General features: G+C 51.9%; 2 protein-coding genes across 5 annotated transcripts in view; both read left to right on the top strand.

The window, feature by feature from the left end:
* Window positions 1–4373, top strand: part of EFCC1 (EF-hand and coiled-coil domain containing 1) — a 41227-nt gene extending 36854 nt beyond the window's left edge. For all 4 annotated transcript variants that reach the window (XR_011426781.1, XR_011426780.1, XM_023619875.2 and 1 more), the window contains exons 7-8: window positions 992–1061; window positions 1858–4373. Coding sequence is in view for 2 of the 4 variants with exons in the window: in XM_023619875.2 (XP_023475643.2) it covers window positions 992–1061; window positions 1858–1994 (207 nt within the window). In the remaining 2 variants the exon portion in view is untranslated. The remainder of the gene's footprint in view (window positions 1–991; window positions 1062–1857) is intronic.
* A 13527-nt stretch (window positions 4374–17900) lies between these two features.
* GP9 (glycoprotein IX platelet) lies at window positions 17901–21453 on the top strand. The gene is made up of 3 exons (XM_070237159.1): window positions 17901–18017; window positions 19634–19728; window positions 20777–21453. The coding sequence occupies exons 1-3, from the start codon at window positions 17972–17974 to the stop codon at window positions 21320–21322; spliced, it is 687 nt and encodes a 228-aa protein (XP_070093260.1). The 5' UTR covers window positions 17901–17971; the 3' UTR covers window positions 21323–21453.
* The last annotated feature ends 1318 nt before the right edge of the window (window positions 21454–22771 follow it).

The following is a 22771-nucleotide window of genomic DNA, read 5'->3' as shown; positions in this document are numbered from 1 at the left end:
CAGGCCAACCACCCCTTGCAAGGCTCACACTTACTGTGAAATGTAAGAAGAAATCCTTCTGAAATAGAATCAAGACGGGCATGCCTGTCCTCTCTGCTTGTGTGCCAACTAGAGGCTTTAGCCAATGCAGTAAGACAAGAAAAAGGAAGAAAGGGCATAAGGATTGGAAAGGAAGAAACGAAGCTGTCCGTAATTATATATCATATTCATGTATGTAGAAAACCCAAGAGAATCCAGAGGCAAATTATTGTAATTCCTGGGCAAGGTTGCTGACAAATTAGAACACAGAGATCAATTGTGTTCCTAAATAGCACCCACAAACCATTAAAAAAAATTTTTCTTTCTCAGAGACATGTAACTTAGCCAGGATTGTATACCCACTGTGAGGTGGAAGTAGGATTTGAACCCAGGTCTTCAGGGTTTGAAGTGGGCTCTTGCCTGCACTTCAGGCTGCCCAGGACACACAGCTTCTGAGGCCCAGACCAACGTGACCGAGAGAGTCACCGAGTGGCAGCCCAGCGCTGGCAGACAGGGGAGGCAGTGGTCCCCAGCACAGCTCCCGGCCATGCAGCCTGGGGGCAAATGCTGGTTCATCCACCTGCCAGCTGGATGGCTTAGGACCAAGTTCTCATTCTTTCTCAGCTTTGCTTTTTTCACAGGTTAAAATGAGCATAATAAAATAGGTTGTTGCAAGGATTAAATGAGCTAATGCGTGAAAATGCTCTTTATTCACGGTCATTTCCCAAGTGCCTACTTGGGCACATAGACGGTGATCCATACATATGTGATCTTTGATGGAGCAGATCCTGCACACTGCTCCACCCACCAAGAGTCTGAGAAGCCCATGAGCAGTGCAGCCAGCCTAGGGGTCGGGGGCGAGGAAGGGATGACTTGGGGGACTCTCAGGAGCCCGTAGGGGCCACCAAGTCCCGCCCACCGATGAGGCCATGACAGCCACAGTCCAGCCCAGCCCTGTCCATTTCTTTTTAAGAACATATCGAAGAGAGCGCTGGGGAAGATGTTGCTGAACACACTGGACGCTTGCAGGGACCCCGCATGTGGTAAGAGAGCTCCCCTATCTTTCAGAGCCTGGAGAGCATCTTGACCCGGCGCCTTCTGTCCTAAGTGTCCTGTCTGCAAAATGCCACCCTCGTTCCTGCGTGACCACCTGCGTAGGGTATAGTCAGGAACAGGCTTCAGAAAGTTACAAGTGCTATTTGACAAGAGCAAGGAAGGAGACACCCAGGGGAGACGCACCGGGCAGCTGGGAGGGCAATTCAGACTTGTTCCCACAGTCACAGGGCTTCCTGTGGGCCAGGCGCTGGGGATGCACCTCACGTGGTTTTAACCCCACGTCCTTAGGACAGCCCAGCGAGGAAGTGCTGTTATGACACCCTTTCCACAGATGAAAAGACTGAGACACGGAGAGGTCAAGTGCTGGCCACACCCGAGGGCTTGCCTCGCTCCCTTAAGCACTAAGCTACAAGGTCCCCATTGCTTAGAGGTCAGGGCAGCCGAATTTCTCGATGAAATCAAGACGAGCTGGGCCGAGTTCCTGCTGAAGAGGCCGCACAGGCTGATGAGGCGACTGACTGGTGATAAACTTTTGCTCGCTGGCCTCCCAGGCATCACCGCACAGGGCTCAGGGATGTCCAGTGCCCAGAATGGTCACTGGCATCAAGGAAGAGGTCAGAAATTGTGTGCCAGAAGGCCCCTTCCCCAGGTTACTCAGTAGGAGAGGGACAGAGAGGGAGATAGCTGGACAGGGCTGGGAGGGCCCCGGGGAGGAGGGAGAGTGGCGCTGCGGGCCAGAGGGAGTCGACTGAGCCGCCCTCCCCACCCACTCTTTCCTTCCAGAGGGGATATGTGGCCCCTCGGCCTTGCTGGATGCCCTGCACCAAGCTTTGGCTGGCTGTGAGCTCTTGCGTAGAGAGCCCTTGGCACCAGCTTCTGCAGCTCCTGTGCTCACCAGCTCCCTCCTCATCTCCTGCTGAGCTTGCTGCCCCAGCCTGTGGGAACCCTGGTCAGCCTGGCCACCGTCAGACCAGCCTCCAGGATCAGCCCGGCCACCATCAGACCAGCCTCCAGGATCAGCCTGGCCACCATCAGACCAGCCTCCAGGATCAGCCTGGCCACCATCAGACCAACCTCCAGGATCAGCCTGGCCACCATCAGACCAACCTCCAGCATCAGCCTGGCCACCATCAGACCAGCCTCCAGGATCAGCCTGGCCACCATCAGACCAGCCTCCAGCATCAGCCTGGCCACCATCAGACCAACCTCCAGGATCAGCCTGGCCACCATCACATCCTTGGAACCCTGGAGGCCCTGACTCCTTCTGAGGTGGGGCCAAAGCTCAGAGCATCACACTGCAGAGCCTAGCAGCCATCCCTTCCTTGGGCTCCTCCCAGATTTCCTTGCAGCCCCTGCATTCGTGCTGCCAGAGTCCACATTCAAGCCCTGTAGTTGCTGGATCAGCCTGCACCTGCTGCCACCTCCCTGCACTCAGAGCAGAGGTGCCCACTTTCCTGCCCAGCCCAGCCCAGCATTCCTTCCCTAGGCTCCCAGTTTTTCTTCCCTTCTCGGCACTGTCTCCTTCCTCCCACTAGCGTGCCTGCTGCAGAGACTCTGTGCCCAACCTTCAGGTCACACTAGTCCAAGGGGAAAATACCCATGTCCCCAGAAATGTTGAAGACCAGGACTGGGGGAAGTCAAAGCGGGGAGTCATCACTGCAGGCTTCCTGGTGGAGGCTGGCCCTGAACTAGTTCTAGAAGAGAGGTAGGATTTAGATGGGCAGAGAGAGGAAGGAAGGGCATTTAACGTGAGGTAACAGCAAGCACAAAAAGTGTGGTGCCAGAAAAAGCCCCATTTATCTAGTACCCGGATCCCCTCTTTCCTGAGCACATAGTAGGTGCTGGGCCTCATGGAGTCACAGGAAGGAGCAAGACAAGCTGCCTGGCCTCACCTACCTTAAAATCTCATGAGAAAAAAAGATACATTGTCACATAGTGCAGTGTAGGTGAAATCAGTGCTAACTCGAGGTAAGATAGAGTGTCATGAGAGTCCAGCCAGGAGGCATCTGCCTGAGCTGAGGAGGATGGTCACGCTACAGGGAGGAACGGCAGGGGTGAGGGAGGGGCCTGGAGGTAGCAGGGGCAGGTCACAGGGGGCCTCAATGGCAGACCAGGATCGGGACTTGGTCCCGCAGACAATGGGGAGCCGTGGGAGGATTCTGAGCTGCCTCGTGGAGGGTGGGCTGGAGGGGAGTGAAAAAGAGGCAGCTGCAGGACTGTAGGAGCAAGGGGTCACTATGGGACTGGAGGAGCCATGGGAACACAGACGGGGGACCATGGAGAAGGGAGGCTCAAGGGGGTGCCCAGAGGGAGCCCAAGAGCAGTAGGCACGCCAGGGCAGGGGCCACAGGGCGGGCTCGGGACAACGCCTCACCTCATGTCTGGCCTCAGACGCTCAGCAGCTTGGATGGGTGCCTGAGGCACTGGGGAGCCACTACAGGCTCCTAAGCAGGCAGTGCAGGCCCAAAGCCCAGTTTCCCAATGGTTCTTCTGGACATGGAATAAAAGGGACCTAGGCCAGTGGAAATGACAGAGGGACTACCCCACCCCTGGTCCTGTCTGTTTGAGAAGGTCCCCGGGCACTGAGGAGGCTGGTCTGGGCAGAGGGGGCTGCCCCCAGCTTGCTCCTCTCAGCTTAGCCTGAGCCCACCGGGTCCTACTCCCTCAGCTCTGCCTCTAATGACTGCATGACCCAGGCGAGCCCCACGTGTGCCCCCTGCCCAGTAGGAGGGGCTGACTGTTCCATATGTTGATCGTGGTTGTGGTCCCGGGAATCTACACACGTGTTAAAATTCGTAGAACTGGGAGCTGCTCTCAGAAAAGTCAGCCTTACTATGTGCTAATAAAAAAATTACAGGGGCTGGCAGAGACGTTCCCGAGGTGCCCTCAGCTCTGGCTGCCTGATCGGCAGTCAGCAGGCAGAGGGTGCTTGTGGACTACAGCTGCACGAAGCTGTATTTTCAGGAGCTTCCTAATGAAAATCCTCTCTTACCACGGCCCAATAAGCCAACATTCATCATCACACTCATATGCTCATAATCCCACTGGAGGCAAGTTTATGATGTGGACTAGGATTCACAGGTGCCCAGAGAGGCTAGGTGAGCTACCCAGCAACACACAGTAAATTAGCATCCAAGCTTGGAGTGAGGCCTGTTTTCTGAGCCCATGTCTCATGCACTTTCTACCACAGCCAGCTGTCTCTGGCTGGGAAACTCCAGGCTTGATAAGGGTTTGGGGTCTGGATTAGTTATGGTACAGGCCAAACTTGATTAAAGGATCCCAAAATACTTTGGGTCAAACAGCATGGAACTTATTTCTCTCCTGTAACTGTCCAGAGGTGAGTGGTCCTGGTTGGCAGAGCAGCTCCACTCCATATGGTCACCCACAGGCCCAGGTTCCTTCCACTTTGTTGCTCTGCCATTCCCTAGAGTGATGCCATCCTTTGTACGGTGGAAGCCAATTCACCAGCATTGCATCTGCCTTCCAGCTCACAGGAAGGAGGAGAGAGGAAGGGAAGGGTCAGGCACTCTGCTCACATCTCGCCTACTCTCATCCCATTGGCTATACCTAGCTGCAAGGGAGGCTGGGAAATGTAGTCTGTAGCTGGGCAACCATGTGTCCAGCTAATACTAATATTGTTAAAATAAAAAAGGCTTCCAGTTTCCAGTCCAGCATGTGAGGAGCTTGAAAGTCATCACTTTGTCTTAACAGCAAGTAAAAAGCTGAACAAATTGAAAAACCAATGACTCTTCTTGGATCCATCAGAGAAGTGAGGTCAAAGGGCAAACAGCTGCCCTCAAAATTGGAGAGACAGACAGGGGAATACAGAGAATCATGAAAAGATATATGTACTCCCACGTTCACTGCAGCATCATTTACAATAGCCAAGACATGGCTGCAACCCAAGTGTCCATCAATGGATGAGTGGATAAAGATAATGTGGTGTTTATATATATATGCACACAATGTATATACACAAAGGAATATTATTCATGCATTAAAAGAAGGAAATCTTGCCATTTGTGACAAGGATGGACCTTGAGGGCATTATGCTAGGTGAAATAATTCAGAAAGAGAAAGACAAATACCATACGATCTCACTTATACTTGGAATCTAAAAAAAAAACAACCAAGCCCATAGATGCAGAGAACACAGTGGTGGGGCGGGAGAGAAAATGAGTGAAGGGGTCAAAAGGTACAAACTTTCAGTTATAAAATAAGTAAGTCCTGGGGATGTGATGTATGGCATGGCAACTGTAGTTAATAATGCTATATTGTATTGTGTATTTGAAAGTAGTTAAGAGAGTAGATCTGAAAAGTTCTCATAGGAAGAAAAATTCTGTAACTGTGTATGGTAACAGATGTTAACTAGATTTATTGTGGTGCTCATTTCACAATGTATACAAATATCTAATTGTTATGTTGTAGACTTGAAACTAATATAATGTTATATATCAACTGTATCTCAAAAAAAAAAAAAGAACCTTCGAAAAAGATACATAGAATCACAATTTATCAAAGCAGAAAGCTACCTCTGCAGGAGCCAGCACTAGAACAGAACCCTCTGAACTGTGACTAACGAATTGCCAGAGGCTCATGTGGACAGGTGTGCCAGTCACGCAGTCCAGGGGGCACCAGTCATGGGGGGCCCGCACCTTTGTGAGTTTTCTTTGAGAGCTCTTTGAGGCCCTACCAGGTCCCCACAGTGAGTATAAGAGAAAAGTCTTCTCATGCTTCTCGTAGGGGGTGGGCAGGTAACCATTTTGAAGTATGCCAGAGCATTCTGTTCTTTTTTTTTTTTGGAGGAAGATCAGCCCTGAGCTAACATCTGCTGTCAATCCTCCTCTTTTTGCTGAGGAAGACTGGCCCTGAGCTAACATTTGTGCCCATCCTCCTCTACTTTATATGTGGGATGCCTGCCACAGCATGGCTTGACTAGTGATGGGTAGGTCCACACCCAGGATCCAAACCAATGAACCCTGGGCCACCGAAGTGGATCGTGCAAACTTAACTGCTGCAGCACCAGGCCGGCCCCTCTTCTGTTCTTCTTAATGAAGCCTGCCCTTAAGAGGAAGTAGACTTCAGAGCAAGGAAAATTGTCCGAGATAAAGAGGGGCATTACATAATGATAAACGGGTCGATTCTCCAAGAAGACATAACAATCCTTAGTGAGTATGTGCCTAAAAACAGAGTGTCAGAATACACGAGGCAAAAGCCAACAGAACTGCAAGGAAAAGATGAATCCACTATTCTATCTGGAGACTTCAGCGCCGCTCTAACAGAAGTGGACAGACCCAGCAGGCAGAAAGTCAGCAAGGACGTGGTTGACGCCACAGCCCCACAGTCAACTGGATGTAACGGGCATCTGCAGACCGCTTCACCCAGCAATCGCAGGACACACAGTTTCCTCAAGCTCACATGGAACGTTCACCAACGTAGACCACACTCTGGGTCATAAAACACACCTTAACAAATTTCAAAGAACAGAAATCATACAGTGTCTGCTCTCAGCCCACGATGGAATTAAAATAGCCATCAGTAGCAGAAATATAGCTGGAAAACTCCAAAATGTGTGGAGAGTAAACTACGCTTCTAAACAACACAGGGGTCAAAGAAGAAATCGCAAGAGGGAGACTTTCAACTAAATGAAAAAGAAAATAACAGTTTATCAAAATCTGTGGGATGCAGTGCTTAGAGGGAAGTTTGTAGCATTGAATGTATATATTAGACAAGAAGAAAGATCTAAAATCAATAATCTAAGCTTTCACCTTAGGAAACTAGAAAAAGAAGAGCAAATTAATTCCAAAAGAAGTAGAAGAAAAGAAATAATAAAAATTAGAGCAAAAATCAATAAAATTGAAGACAGAAAAACAATAGAGAAAATCAATGAAATCAAAAGCTGGTTCTTTGAAAAGATCAATAAAATCAATAAGCCTCTAGCCAGGCTAACTAAGGGGAAAAGAGAGAAGACACAAGTTACTAATATCAGAAATGAAAGAGGAGGTCACTACAGAGCCCATGGACATTAAAAGGATAATAAAGGACACTGGGAACAGCTCTAAGCCCACACCTCTGAGAACCTGGATGGAATGGACCAGTTCCCTGAGACACAATCTGCCAAACCTCACAGAAGGAGGAATCGGAATAGGCCTATATCTATTAAAGAAATTGAATTAGTAATTAATAACCTTCCAAAACAGAAAGCACCAGGCCCACGTGGGTTCACTGGTGAATTCTACCAAACGTTTAAGAAAATTACCCCAATTCTCTACAATCTCCTCCAGGAGACAGAGGCAGAGGGAATACTTCCTAACTTATTCTGTGAGGCCAGCATTACCCTAATACCAGAACAGTACAAAGACATGACAAGAAAAGAGAGCTAGACAGCAATATCTGCCATGAAAATAGATGCGAAAATCCTCAACTTAATATTAGCAAATTGAATCCAACAATGTGCAAAAAGAATTATACACCACAGCCAAGTAGATTTATCACAGGGCTGCAAGCCTGGTTCAACATTCAAAATTCAGCTAATATAATCCACCACATCAACAAGCTAAAGAAGGAAAATCACGTGATCATATCAATAGATGCAGAAAAAGCATTTGACAAAATCCAACGTCTGTAAAAAAAAAAGTCAGCAAACTAGGAATAGAGGGAACTTCCTCAACTTGAGAAAGAACATCTACAGAAAACCTACAGCTAACGTCACACTTAATGGAGAGAAACTAGAAGCTTTCCCACTCAGATCAGGAAGAAGGCAGGGACGTCCCCTCTCACCCCTCCTCATTGTCTTACCAGAAGTCCTGGCTACTGCAAAAGACGGAGGAAGGAAACGAAAGGTGCTGCAGACTGACCGTCTGCATCCCCGCGAAGGTCGTATGTCAAAATCCTAATCCCAGTGTGATGGTGTTGGAGACGAGGCCTTTGGGAGGAAATTAGGTCAGGAAGGTGCCCTTCTGAGAAGAGACAGGAGAGAGCTTGCTTCCTCTCTCTCTGTCTCCACCTTGTGAGAAAACAAGAAAGTGGCCATCTGTAAACCAGGAAGAGGCCCTCACCAAGAACCCAACCATGCTGGCACCCTGATCTTGGACTTCCAGCCTCTAGAACTGTGAGAAATGAATGTTTGTCATTTAAGTCACCCAGTCTGTGGTATCTTCTTACAGCAGCCCGAATTGACTAAGACAAAAGATATACAGATTGGGTACCTGCCCCGTGGCCGAGTGGTTAAGTTTGCCTGCTCTGCTTCAGTGGCCCGAGGTTGGCGGGCTCGGATCCTGGGCACAGACCTACACAGCGCTCATCAAGCCGTGCTGTGGCAGCGTCCACATACAAAAGAGAGGAAGACTGGCACAGATGTTAGCTCAGGGACAGTCTTCCTCAGCAAAAACAAAGTTATACAGATTGGGAAGGAGGAAGGAAAATCGTCTTTGTTTGAAGATGACATGATCATCTAAGTAGAAATCAAAAAGAATCCACAAAAAAACTGGAACTAATAAGCAATTGTAGTAAGATTACGGGGTACAAGATAAATATATAAAAGTCAGTCGCTTTGCTGTGTACCAGCAACAAACAAGTGGAATTTGAAATAAAAAACACATTACCATTTACGCTAGGACCCCCCAAAATGAAATACTTAGATGTAACTCTAACAAAACATGTACAAGATCTATATGAGGAAAATTGCAAAACTCTGATCAAAGAAATCAAAGAACTAAATAAATGGAGGCATATTCCACGTTTGTGGACACGAACACTCAATATTATCAAGATGTCAGTTCTTCCCAACTTGATCTCTGCGTTCAGTGTGACCCCAAACAAAACCCCGCAAGTTTCTTTGTGGATATTGACCAACTGATTCTAAAGTTTCTATTAAGAGGCAAACGACCCAGAGTAGCCAATTCAATATGAAGGAGAAGAACAAAATTGAAGGACTGACACTCCCCGACTTCAAGACTTTCTATAAAGCCACAGTGATCAAGACAGTGTGGTTTTGGCAAAATAATGACAAACAGATCAATGGCACAGAATAGAAAGTCCAGAAACAGATCCACATATAGTCAACTGACCTCTGACAAAGGAGCACAGGCAATACAATACAAAGACAGTCTATTCGATAAATGGAGCTGGAACTGGACATTCACATGCAACAAAAAAGAGACAATGAATCTAGACACAGACCTCAGACCCTTCGCGAAAGTTAACTCAAAGTGGATCATAGACCTAAATGTAAAATGCGAAACTATAAAACTCCTCGAGTATAAATAGGAGAAAATCTAGATGACCTGGGGGTAGCTATCACTTTAAAATACAACTCCAAAGCCATGATCCATAAAATAAATAAGTGATAAGCTAGACTTTGTTAAAATTAAAAATTTCTGCTCTTCTCGAGAAAGATACTGTCAAGAGAATGAGAAGACGAGCCACAAAATGGGAGACAATATTTGCAAAAGACATATCTGATAAAGGGTTATTATCCAAAACAAACAAAGACTCTTAAAGTCAATAATAAGAAAACTCACAACCTGAATTTTTTAAGTAGGCAAAGGTCCTAAACAGACATCTCACCAAAGAAGATACAGAGATGGCACATATGCACATAAACAGACGTTCGACATCAGACGTCATTTGGGAATTGCAAATTAAAACGACAGCGAGATTCCACTACACACCTATTGGGACGGCCAAAATCCGAAACACTGACAACACCAAATGCCGACGAGGATGTGGAGCAGCGGGAGCGCTCACTCGTTGCTGGTGGGGAGGCCACGAGTGGGGAGCCACTTTGCAAGACAGTTTGACAGTTTCTTAAAAACTAAACATATTCTGGGGCTGGCCCCGTGGCCGAGTGGTTAAGTTCGCGCGCTCCGCTGCAGGCGGCCCAGTGTTTCGTTGGTTCAAATCCTGGGCGCGGACATGGCATTGCTCGTCAGACCACGCTGAGGCAGCGTCCCACATACCACAACTAGAAGAACCCACAACGAGAAATATACAACTATGTACTGGGGGGCTTTGGGGAGAAAAAAAAGGAAAAAATAAAATCTTAAAAAAAAAAAACAAAAAAAAAACTAAACATATTCTTATCATACAATCCGGCAGTCACACTGCTTGGCATTTACCCAAAGGAGGTGAAAACTTACATCCAAACAAAAACCTGCACATGGACGTTTCTGGCAGCTTTATTCGTAATTGCCAAAACCTGGAAGCAACCAAGACGTCCCTCAGTAGGTGAAGGGATAAATGAGCCGTGGTCCATCCAGACGGTGGAATATTACTCAGCACTAAAAAGAAATGAGCTCTCAAGCCATGAAAAGACACGGAGGGACCTTAAATGCATGTTACCAAGGGAAAGAACCCAATCTGAAAAGGCCACATACTGTGTCATTCCAACCATGTGACATTCTGGAAAAGGAAAAACTATGGAGACAGCAAAGAGATCAGGGGTTGCCAGGGGTTGAGGGGAGGGAGAGAAGAATAGGCGGAGACCAGAGGAATTTAGGGCAGTGAAACTGTTTTGTGTTAGACTATAATGCCAGATATATGTCACTATACATTTGTCCAAACCCAGAGAATGTGCGACCCCAAGAGTGAGCCCTCGTGTAAACTGTGCACTCTGCGTGATGACGAGGTGTCAGGGTAGCTTCGTCAGCTGGAACAGGTGCCCCGTGCTGGTGGGGCACGTTCATGGAGGGAGGCTGTGGGGAGGAATGGGGAGTACGGGGGAACTCTGTACTTCCCACTCAATTTTGCTGAGAACATAAAACTGCTCTAAAATATAATGTCTATTTTAAAAAGAAGAAAGAGGGAATGGATACAGGAAGTCTCTCAGCTGTCTTTGCACAGTCAGCCTTGGTGTCAGACACTTCCTGGACCCTCAGCCTTACCGACTTGCAGCCTAGGTGGCTTTCCCTTTGACCCAGTGGGGAGAGGCTGGGACCTCCTCAACTTCAAGACCTTGAACATGGCTGTGACCTAAGCATCTGCCTGATGCTCTGCCCTGGTCCAAGGTTGGCTTTGCTCCCTGCCTAGTGGAACCTGGCCCGAGGCCTGCAGCCCCACACCACCTCAGGGGCCACAGACTTCCCTGGAGAGAGGCCCAAGTCACTGACCGAAGGCAACACCAACGTATGTGACCAACAGAAACCAGGTATGGGGTTTCCTCTCACCTCCACCTTTGCGTGATGAGGAGAGTGATGAGGTCCCTGCCCACAGCCACGCAGCTGAAGAGCAGACTCAGGATTCTGTCTGACTCCAGCCCGTACTCGTAACCACTTGACAAGGCTGTCGTCATGATAAGCAGGCAGGGCCTTCACTGGGCACCAAGGCACCGGAAAGGGGGTCAGAGGGCCTGATTTCACAGAAAGATGGGGCACACCCTTGCTGAGCTGAAGGCTGGGGTGATGTTTCCAGGCTGAGAAATGGTAGAGCCTAGGGAACGGCCATCCTCGGAAACTTGGGGTTTCCTCTGGTCAGAAACAGAATAAATGCACAATTCCTTAAAGCTTCACCGAAACAGGGCCTCCCCTGATATCTGGGCTGAAGTATCAGTCATGATCCCATGGAGAAGTTTCCTGTCTCTTGAGGCTCCTGGGAGCTACCATTAACCAATGAATCCCTTGGTAAATGCCTCTCAATAAAATTTTAAAGTTTCCTTGCAACTATTTGAATCTGAAAACTTCCTATTAAAATGTCTACAAAGTCTGTGATATTCTTCCTTCAAGATGTAAAGCCGAATTCCTGAGCTAGACTTAGTGACGCACTTCTAACAAAGAGAACGTGGCAGAATCAATGGTGTGACTTGTGATACTAGGTCGTGAAAAGCCTTGTAGCTCCCTCACTCTCTCTGCCGTGAGGACGCCCAAGCAGCCCCATGGAAAAGGTCACGTGACAAATCAGCGTCCTGTCAATAGCCAGCAAGGAGCGGAGGCCTCGGCCAACAGCCACAGCTCACATCTTGGAAGTGCATCCTCCAGCCGTGGTCAGGTCTTCGGATGAGCGCGACTCTGGCTGAGATCTTGACTGCGAGACCCAGGACCAGAAGTGCCCAGCTGAGCGCCTCCCAGGTCCTGCACAGGAACTGTGTGAGCTCATAAATGAATCTGGATTCTTGTTTTAAGCTTCTTTAGTTTGCGGGACAACTTGTTTTGCAGCAATAGACAACAAATACATTTCCTAATAACAATTATGCTTCTTCAGAACGTAAAGTACTTTGGGTGTGCTTGTGGCGGGTGTTAGGTGTATTAGTAACCATCGGAGGCCTGACAAAACTCACTAGCAGGTTGGAAAGAGGACAAGAGTCCCCAGGCGTGGAGCCAGCTGAAGGCTGAAGGAGCACCCCAGGGGAAAGGGGCGGCATGCACATGCTTGCTCAGGCCTGATGGCTGCTGAGCTCCCCCTCCAGCCAGCAGACTGTCACACACACCCCGGCCCAGTGCAGGCCAGGTGGCCTGGGGGGCGGGGGCAGGGGGAGCAGGCAACCAAGAGTTGAGGAGGTGACAGGAAGCGGAGTCTGTGTTAACCGAGTTGCCCGGCCCGGTGCAGGCTGCCTTGTCCCGCTGGACTTCACTTACACAACAAAAGCAGAGATAAAATGATCATGAATTTCCAGACAGCGGCCACAGAACATTACACCCCACGCCCGGGCCTTTCTGATTGGGGAGCCCTGTGCAGTCACACTGGCGCTGGCCCTGGGTGGGGTGGGGGGAGGCGGGAAGGGGGCATGGGATAGGGCACTAATCCTAGCATGTCTCAGGAAAAATAGGAGAATTGAATATTTGTGAACAGTCCTCATATCTACCACTCTTCTTTTGCCTTTTTTCTAGAAAGGCTTCTTTGGGATTGTTCAAATTGTCTGCAATCGTTAAAAATGTTTTCTGGCAAATTCTAACTAATGTTCTTTCTCACCTAGGACGAAATCATTCTGTTGCCCTTAAATTGCCCGCCCTCCCCGCCGGACCAAAAAATACCCTGTAACTTCACACTCTTGCCACCAGGTGGCGAACCCATGGGATAGAGGAATGAGTGAGAACTGGTTCAAAATCACTCAAAGCAGAGGTTGGGGGACACGGGGTTTAATGGATTTTAATGTCTCCTTCGTGGGTTTTTGCCATCTCTCCCCACTACTTGTGCTCTTATTGACTCAATATTTCTCTTAGGATCAGCTCGTTTATAAGTTTACTTAAATGATTTTGAGAAGGAAAGCGTATGTGCTCTAATTTAGAAGGTAACGTATGTAACACGTTCACGGAAAATACGACACCGTTGTTAATTCTGACCGGATGCATTGCTGAGCCTGAGGGGACAAGCAGGTGTCAAAGTCCCCGTGCTGCCAGCTGCCCACGGGAGGAGGGGGCGGCACCAAGCCAGGCAGTGTTGAATCCTTTTAATCACAAGAGACAAAAATCCTCCAACGCCAGAGACAGATCAGAGGGGGTCAGGCCCCCCTTCTGTGCCCTGACGGCGTCCGGCAGGCCGCACTGTGGATGGCTGACCCGGCACCAGCTATGCCAGCCTCCGAGCGATGCACTCAGCCCTCACAGCCCCCTGGGAGGCAGGTTCTTCTATTCTCCCCATTTTACAGACGAGGAAACTAAGGCAGAGAGAGGCTGAGACTATTGCCCAAGATCACAGAGCTAATAAGTAGCAAAACTGGGTTTGGAAGCCAGGCAGGCTGCTCCACAGCCCGGCCCCAAACCGCGTATTGACAGAGACGCAGATGCAAAGAACCAGCAAGCAGGGCTTCTGGCCGAAGGGGCCCCAGCAGCTGGCGCAGGGGTGACCCATCTCCCCTGGCTGCACACAGGCTAAAAATGCTAGACAACAGTCACCGCCTCGTAATCCCCTCTGCTTCCAGAGAGAAGGAAAAGTTGCCTCAGGAGGGGAGTGAAGGATTCCAGGCCCCCAAAATAAAGGTTTTCCAAGCAACTCCCCTTATAATACAATTACCACACTAAGCTCTCTCCTTCAGTCCAGAGGTGGGAGAGGAGTGACTCTGTCCTTTGTGTGTCTCATTATTTGTATCATAAGCAGGTCCCACCTGAAATCACCAAAGACCCTTGACCGACTTCCAGTCACCCTTCGCTCTGTGAACAGCACCCAGTACACTTCCCTGAGGGTGCGGGGGGTCCGTGAGGAGCTGCTGGCCTCGTGGGCAGACAGACAAACAAACAGCAGTGCTACTAACTCAGCTGGGGGAGCGGGTCAGGGAGGGCTTCCTGGAAGAGGTCATGCCCCAGGTGAATCTTAAAGGCTACAGTGTGCCAGCAAAATTTAGGGGAGGGCTCCGGAAAGAGAAAGGCACAGAGAGAGGAATCACCATGTGGGTGGGGAGTAGGGGACAAAGATGATCCACCCTGAAGCTTCCGGTCGGGAAGGGACTACAAGGGAGGCTGGAGAAGACGGCCAAGGAGAGCCCTGCCGAGGAGTTGGAGATTACCCTGAAGACACTGGGGAGCCAAGAGAGGATGTTGAGCCGGGGAGTGGTGAGGTCAAACCTCTGTAGGCAGAGGCAGAGACTGGCACCCAGGAGACGGCAATCCTGGAGAGATGGGGATTGGCCAGAACTAGAGGAGAGGTGGCCAGCAAAGGTGATGGATGTGTATTACACACCTACTCTGTGCCAGGTATGGGTGTGGTTATAGTGGATCAGAGTCCCTGCCCTCCTGAAGTTCACGTTCAGCAGAAGGAGATACTTCATAAAGGCCAAAAAAAAAAAAAAAAAGTAAAAATAAGATAATTTTAGGTCCCAATAAGTGCTACGAAGGAAATTAAATGGAGGACCATGGCGCAGAATAATGAAAGGGCTGCCTTATTTATGGGGGCCTTTGTGGAGGGGTCATTGAATTGAGACATGAATGATGGTCAGGAGGAAGCCAGGGGAGGGTCTGAGGGAATGGTGCTCTGGGCAGAGGGACCAGCAAGTGCAAAGGCCCTGCGGTGGGAAGATGCTGGAGCATCTGAGGAACAGAAAGGTCAGTGTGGCTGTAGGTGAGCAAGCAAAGAGGAGAACGCATGATGAGGTCAAGAACCGGGCAGGGACCAAGCCACACAGGGCCTCGTAGGCCACAGAAGGGGCACGGAGTTTATTGCGGCTGCAGTGGGAAGCTAGAGCTGACAGAAGACCAGGGTGGTGGCAGTGCAGGGGGGACATGGTTCTGTTCTGAATGTGTCTGGGAGCTGAGACAACAGGGATCGCGGAACGGTCAGACAGCAAGCGGAGAGGAATCTGTGGAGGAGCATTGCGGAGCGAGGCAGAGAAGGCAGCGGTAATTGGAGGGCGTGTGGGACCAGGGGAGGGCCTTTCAAAAGGGCGATGTCACAGTCTGTGCGGAACCTGATGGGCATGTTCCAGTGGAGGAGAAACTGATGGTGCAGGAGAGAAAGGGGCAGGAGCGATGTCCTCAAGAAGGGGAAAGGGGTGGGATTCCGAGCACAGCGCAGAGTTGGCCCTGTAGATTGGTTTCCCGCTGCTGTGAGAGACTGCCGAGAACTTGGAGGCTTACTCACAGCAGCACTCACTCAGTATCTCACACTCTTCTTGGCCAGAAGCGCGCTCACAACGGTGGCTCTTGCTTCTCTGCTTGAGGTCTCACAAGGCCGGGGTCGAGGTGTGGGCAGGGCTGCACTTCTCCGGAGGCTCTGGGGAAGTGGGGAAGAACCCGCTTGCCAGCTCTGTCCGGCTGTTGGCAGCACCCAGCTCCTGCCTTCTCTTCATGTCGCCAACGGCACGTCCTCCTCGCGCTCCAGTCTCTCCAGCTTCCCCTCCTGCTGCGTCTCTCTCTCGCTTCTTTTCTGTCACCAGTTGGAGCAACTGTATTTAAGGACTTACACGTTTAGAGCAGGCCCTCCTGGAAACCCTCTCTTTTTCAGGTCAATTGTGTCTTAAAACCCAACACAGCCACAGCAGTGATGTCCTATTGGGTTCATGGGGCCCAGGACTAGGGTGTGGGATCTTGGGAGTCATTCCTGGGAGTTCTGCCCGCCCAGCCTCCTAGGAGCAGGACCTTCTTGCGCTGCAGCAGGTGGGAAGGCAGAACTTGTGGGCACGGCCACGGGCTGACTGGCAGGTTTGGTGTCAGGATACATCAGCTGCTGTGACAGAGACCCGAGAAGACCGAGGCTTAAACAAGATACAGTTTTCTCTCACTCAGGGAAGAGCCCAGCTGGGCATGCCAGAGCTGGATGCCAGTCCCAGAACCGTTAGGGACCCAGGCTCCTCTGTCTTTTTGCTCTGTCATCCTCAATTAAGGGCTACTCCTCGTGGATGGAGATGTCCTCCCCAGCCCCTTGCAGCCAGCAGGAAGCAGAAGCAAGAAGCTACTCACATCACTTCTCCCTCTTTTCCTATTGGCCTACACTTGGTGATATGACTACACCTAAAGGCAAAGCAGGCTGGGAAATGTAGTCTTTAGCTAGAAGGCCACATGTCTAGTTAAAATTCTTTTTGTGTGAAAGAAGGGGAGAGTGGACACTAGGGGACAGTAGTCATCCCTGAGTTAGCTTGTAAGGAAGGCCATCATGGTGAATAGGACAAAAGGACAGTGATAGGGCCTCTGGCCTGGAGATTTGGTGAAGTCAGAGATGAGCTGGAGCATCAAAGACGTGAGCTGGAATGGGGAGGTGGCAGGCAGGGGGTGGGGCATTTGAATCAAGGCTTCAAGGAGGAGCGGGTACTGATGAGGGCCAGTCTGGGCAGGACTGGGGGCGGTGGCGGGGGGGGGGGGGGCAGGAGGGTGGAGCCGAGGGCAGGAGCACGGGGGTGGGGGGTGAGGGGGAAAGAAGCCAACAGACTGTGAGGCCAGGATACCCAAGGGTCCCGGAGAGGGAGGGCGGCACTCATGCTGAACAGCAAGTCCTGCATCCAAAGTGGAGGTCACCCATGAAGGACGGGGAGTGACCAAGAGGAGGAGCAGCTTGGAGTCAGGAGAGAAACCACCCAGAAGCAGCAGGAAGGACAGGGTCGTGGGGACAGCCGGGTTCCCATTCTTCAAGTGGAGGAGGATGTCAGAGAAGAATGTGGGGGTGAGGGTTGCTTGAGAGAGGTGGAAGGAGGGTCAGAGGAGGGGAACAGAGAGCGAGCAGAGAATGGGGCCACAGAAGAGGGGATGAAGTCCACAGATATGCAGGAAGCGGTTGGCCAACCTGGCGGGTGACAGGAGGCGGGAGTGAGGGAGAGAGGGCCAGCTTCCTGGGTGTGACCAGGTGGAGGGTGCTAGCCCTGTCGAAGGTGGAGAACACTTGGTAGGGGGAGCTTTCGGGGGTGGGAGGAGACAGGGTCCGGTCTAGGCCGTGGTGAGTGTGAGGGCTCTGCGGGACGCTCGGGGGGGTTCCGGAGGTACAGGATGCCCAGGTCTGGGCTGGAGCCGGAGATGCGCGCGCCAAGCATGCACAGCTGGACTTGAAGCCAAGAGAGAGAATTCAAGACTGCGGAAGGACTCGGTGCCCCCGGGGAGCAGAGACGACCTGGTTTGGCTGTGAAGCAAAGGGAAAAGTAGATTGGTGGGGAGCATGCTGTGGTGTTCAAAACACACCCTAGATTTTTCCAGACGAAGGTGGTAGTAAATGTGTTTACAGACTGAGAGGAAGGGGCAGAGGGCGGGGACCTCCATAGAGATACAGGCGGGGGTGACCTAGCAAGGAGCCTGAGGGGCAGGAGCAGAGAATGCCTCAGCTTCCCCACAGGGGAACGAGTGTAGTAAGCCGGGCCACGTGGGCAGCTGTGGAGGAGGAGCCCCCCTCCCTCAGGGAGCCCAAACAGCTGCCCCCAGCCCCACACAGGCCTGTCCCACTGAGATAAGGAGAGTGGGCCTGCCCTTTGTGCCCAGAGACTCCTCAAATAAAAGATGCCACATCCGTAAATGGCGCCTGCTGCTGGGGGCACACGGGAGCGTGTTCACAGATGGGAAGGGGATTCAGAAGGGCGAGGGCAGAGTGGCCCTACCTAGGTAAGAAAGCAATGCGCACAGGAACAAAAGGAAAGGCAGCCTTGCTGGACACTGGGGTTGAGGGGAATTTTTATTGCCTTCTTCCTGCTCATCTGCATAGTCTAATTTTTCCACAACAAAAATAATATTTTATTTGTGTAGTTTTTGTGGTTTTAAGTCGTACAAGCTAAAAACAAGAAGGAAATCTCAGAGGGCCGAGAGGAACTGAGAGGGTGGGCCCAATCAGGTCAGGTCAGGAAACCCGGCCTGGGGCTGTGGGACCCCCACCCACCAGGAGCCCTTCCCCACCCGCTGGAAGGCGTGCAGGCAGGTGGAGGTGGGACAGGCTGGGGTCCCCGAGGGACGGAAGAGCAGGGGCTGAGTTCCTGTCCAGGGTCTAGGCTTCAGTGGGATCCTCACGGAGTGCCCGCCAGGTGATCCCAGAGGAGCAAGCAGGTTCCAGAGCAGGTGTGACTCCAGCCCTAACCCCACTGAGTTTTAGAAGGGTGTAGAACCCTCCAGACTGGGGGCCCAGCACACTCCTCTCAGGTTTGAGGTCCTCGGCCAACACTGCCGTGATCCAGGGCCCCCTTCCTCTCCTCAGCAGCCCCTACTCTGCCTCCTCTCCTGGGCGCCTCCAGCCAAGGGCTCCATCTCCTCGGGCTGCTGGCACCCCTTCCTCGTGTTCCCAGGCATTGCTCCTCCCGGCCGTTCCCACGCTTCAGTTCCCCCACCCTACCTGCACGTGGAAACCGTGCCCTCGCTGCAAACCCTTTGACTCAGTTCATAGTTCATCATAGGGACATTTTTATAATTTACTATAAAATGCATATGTTAATGTTTTAATTTTATAATAGAGTTGTTTATACTATTTTACTGTTAGGCTTGATTTTGATTCATATTTTGTAATATTAAAAATACAATTAAATTAAAAATACACTTCTCTTTTAAAGGGGAACATTTAACATAAATAACAGTAACATGCGTGGAAAGCTGATGTCACTCCACCAAGTAGAATGTACTATAGAAACAATGCAAATGAAACCACGGTTTTACCTTCTAGCTGGAAGCTGCGGTCTGATGGAGGCTCTGAGCCCCAGGCCTGCAGCAACTTGTTAAAAAGAAGGATCAGGAAGTGCTAGAAGGTGCTAAAGATGCGGTGGCCTCAAAAGGAGACTTTCCTCCACTTATTCAGAAGGACCAAAGAGAATTAAAAATGAAGTGGCGCTCCTCTCGGTAGGATTCGCAGCCCCTGGGAGCTGCCCACCCTCCACCTCTGTGAGGCGAGCGGACGGGGAGTATTGCTCCCATTTTACAAGTGAGGAAAACTGAGATCCAGAGGAACAGCCAGCAGAGCCACTCATCTCGGGGGCCTCCTCCTCCCGGAAGCCCTCCCAGCCTCCTGGACCAGGTGCAGGGCCTCCTGGGTTCTCCCACACACCCGTGGCACTGAGGCCCTGGCGGTACAACGGGATGCGCTGTGGGACTCCCTTCTGTAAACTGGGGTTGACGTACGGTGCTGTGCCCAGGGCCCTGGCACCCTGAGGGCTCCCTGCCTCTGGAGATAGGCCTTCCGGGGCTGCACTCGCAGGATAAGACGGGCTCTTTTCATCACTTCCTTCCTCCCACTCAAGCAGTGGCCACCATCAGCTGCCTCACACAGAGCTGCCACCACAGCCTCAACAGGACAGTTCAGGCCACAGGAGGGGTGCCTCGACCACAGGCCTCACAGGTAAGTGGCCCTCTTATTACTCAGCACAGCCTCCCACCCTACGGGCTCCTCCCAGGTGGGACAGGCCCGGTGGAGAGAGAGGAGGCTGGCAGTCAGTCCTGCCTCTGTCCGTCCTTCAGCATTCCCCTCTAGAGACAGGGTTAGGAGGGCGCATTCACTCCGAGACGCTGGATCCTCAGCTGAGTCCAGATTCATTGGTTTCTTCAACAAATATTCATTAGAAGGCCCTGGAGGGGAGAGCTTGTCTTAAGAGGGGGAAACAGCCCCCCACTGAGTCCTGGAGGAAGGCCAGGAACCAGACGGAAGACGGGGGCTCATGAAACTTGTTTGAGTCTGGTCCCTGACACGGACCGTGGGGTGACCCTGCACAAGTCCCGGACCGTTGCTGGTGCTCCATTTCCTCAGCTCCGAGCATTAGCCTAGACCAACGGCATTCCAGACAGAGCCCCTCCTGGGTTCGCCCCCCTGTCGCTGCCTCAGCATCCTCACGCTGCTGTCTCCTGCATCAGGCATCACGTCAGAGTTCACTTAGCTTTGGCCAAGCTCTTTGGAGTCCATGGGACGAGGTGGTCTTTCAGGTCTACCCCAGCGGCCTGACCCCTGGCTGAGGTGTGGAGGCTGAGAGCAGCTGGGGAAGGCGATTCCAAGGCCCTTTTGCCAGCTCTGGGGGCCGGGGGCCAGGCCTGGGGGCCACTTAGCGGGCATCTGCTCTCCCTACCCCTGAGCCGGGGCTGGGGTCTCTGCTAGGGGCCAGGAAGTCCCTTCCCCCTCCCAAGAACATGCTTACCCGCGCCCCCTCCCCAGCGTGGCCACACTCCCTGTCCTGCCTTCTGAGTGTCTGGTGAGGGCCAGCCAGGCCTGGGTTTGGCCCGCTTCACTTCCTTCAGTCTTCACTCCATTTCACAGAGGAGAAAGCTGAGGCCCGAGGTGGGAAGTGAGTTGTCCCTTGTCCCAGGTCAGGTCCCACTGCACCCACAGTGCCCACTGGCCCTCAGGATGAGGTGCAGCTGCCAGGCCCTCCCTCACCTCGCGGTTACTCTCTCCACAGCCAGCCTGCTCAATGCCTGCCTGGGGGGCCCTCTTCCTGCTCTGGGCTGCGGCGGAGGCCACCAAGGACTGTCCCACACAGTGCACCTGCCACGCCCTGGAAACCATGGGGCTGCGGGTGGACTGCGAGGGGCGGGGACTCACAGACCTGCCTGCCCTGCCGGTCCACACCCGCCACCTCCTGCTGGCCAATAACAGCCTTCGCTCCATACCCCCGGGTGCCTTCGACCACCTGCCCCAGCTGCGGACCCTCGATGTGCTGAACAACCCCTGGCACTGTGACTGCAGCCTCACCTACCTGCGCCTCTGGCTGGAGGACCGCGTGCCCGAGGCCCTGCTGCTTGTTCGCTGTGCCACCCCCGACCTCGCCACCAGCCGCCCGCTGGGCCAGCTGACAGGCTACCAGCTGGGCAACTGTGGCTGGCAGCAGCAGGCATCCTGGACCCCCCCGGGAGTCTGGGGGCTTGTGGCACTGGTTGTCGTGGCCGTGCTGGGCCTCGTTCTCCTGGCTGGCCTGCTATGCACCACCATACAGCCCCTGGACTGAGCCCAGGCCCCCAGGGTCACCCCAGGCCAGGGGCCAGGACTTGAGCCCTTCCTCCGACCCCAGCAGCCTGGTCAGCCCGAACCACCAGGAGCTCAAAATAAACCGGCTGCTCAGCCATTTTATCTAAGCTCAGAGATGTCTTTTCCTCTCAGCACCTGAGTCTGGCTTTTTCTGAAAACCTGAGTCCATTTTGTTATTATCAGATATCAGTTGGGACTTCTCTGCCCGCCTAGTTCCTAGTAAAGTGGGCTGCCCCCCACCAGCCACCCCCGGGTCCACGATGTCTGGGCCTGGTCTGCTGGTCCCAGGACTCCGGTTCTTTTGCCGTCCTCTGTCTGCCGGCTCCTGCTTCCCACATGGGCTGCCCAGACAGCCCAGGCCCATTTCACGTCCCTGTTCGGCCCCTCTCCCAATTCCACAAAAAGCTTGTTCTCACAACACAGCAGTTGGGCAGAGCAGGAGGCCCTGAAGACCCCGGGCAGGGGGAGAGGAGAGATTTCCACCTCCGCAAGAGACATACCTCAAAGGGCACTTCACTGTCCCCAAAATGGCCTGGGCTCACCCGGCCCCGTTCTCTCTCACCTCCTCCTGCACTAGTTTCTCTCTCCTTTTCCCCCTCTCTACCCTTCTTCAGAAAAGAAACAACGAATTCCTCCCTTTCTCACGCAAACAACTCCCCTCCACGTGCTGACATCAGAAACTTCCAGCTTCGGGATGCCCCTTCCACCCCAAGCAACGTCACCACATTCTTCAAACAAGACACTTCTCTCCCTCTGAGGAATTCTGATGCCAGCAGTTAAAATACGAGACAACTTTTATAGGATCCTTACTGGCCAAGCGACATCCAAATCTGAGTACACCAAGGTCCCTCCCTCAGGGACTTCCATGTGGTGGGCCCGCAGACCTGTGAGCTGATAAGAACAGTGCCAACTGGGGGTGGCCTGTGGGTCAGAGGGTGCCACAAGGAAGGCCAAGCAGGCACAGAGAGCCCCTGGAGGGCACCTCCCCACAGAGGTGAGTCTGAAACAGGAACCCCAAACTCAGGGGGAGGGGTGGGCAGTAGGGAGTGGTGGAGACTGTGGCAGACCAGGGAGCCCATGTTCCATCCAAAGAGGCCCAGCCGAATGTCGCCATGTGGATGTGGACCCAGGTGCCCAGTCTTCCGTTCTTCCAGAAATATTGGAAATCTAGATTTTTATGTGAAATCTCTAAATTATTCAAGTGTTAGCAATTAAATCAAAAAAATTGTAAATATATATCAGCAGACAAATAAAATATATTAATGGACTGGATGGAGTCCACAGGCTGAGAGTCCGTGCTATCTGCATTAGGAACCAGCTGTAACACGGCTGCCTAAGGAGATCAACAGTCAAAGCCGGCATCTACTTATGGGCACGTCGTATGTATGATGCCCTGTGGGAAGCCCTTCACAGGGGGCATTCTTCTGTA

Source organism: Equus caballus, chromosome 16 (assembly GCF_041296265.1).
Source record: "Equus caballus isolate H_3958 breed thoroughbred chromosome 16, TB-T2T, whole genome shotgun sequence".
Classification (NCBI taxonomy): domain Eukaryota; kingdom Metazoa; phylum Chordata; class Mammalia; order Perissodactyla; family Equidae; genus Equus; species Equus caballus.
This window is presented reverse-complemented; position numbering and strand designations above follow the sequence as displayed.

Excerpts from the sequence above, each read along its gene's own strand:
- GP9 (XM_070237159.1), top strand. The coding sequence starts at position 17,972 with ATGGGAAGGGGATTCAGAAGGGCGAGGGCAGAGTGGCCCTACCTAG. Across the intron at positions 18,018-19,633 it reads GGCAGAGTGGCCCTACCTAG|TGGCCACCATCAGCTGCCTC; the intron begins GTAAGAAAGCAA and ends CCACTCAAGCAG. Across the intron at positions 19,729-20,776 it reads CTCGACCACAGGCCTCACAG|CCAGCCTGCTCAATGCCTGC; the intron begins GTAAGTGGCCCT and ends CTCTCTCCACAG.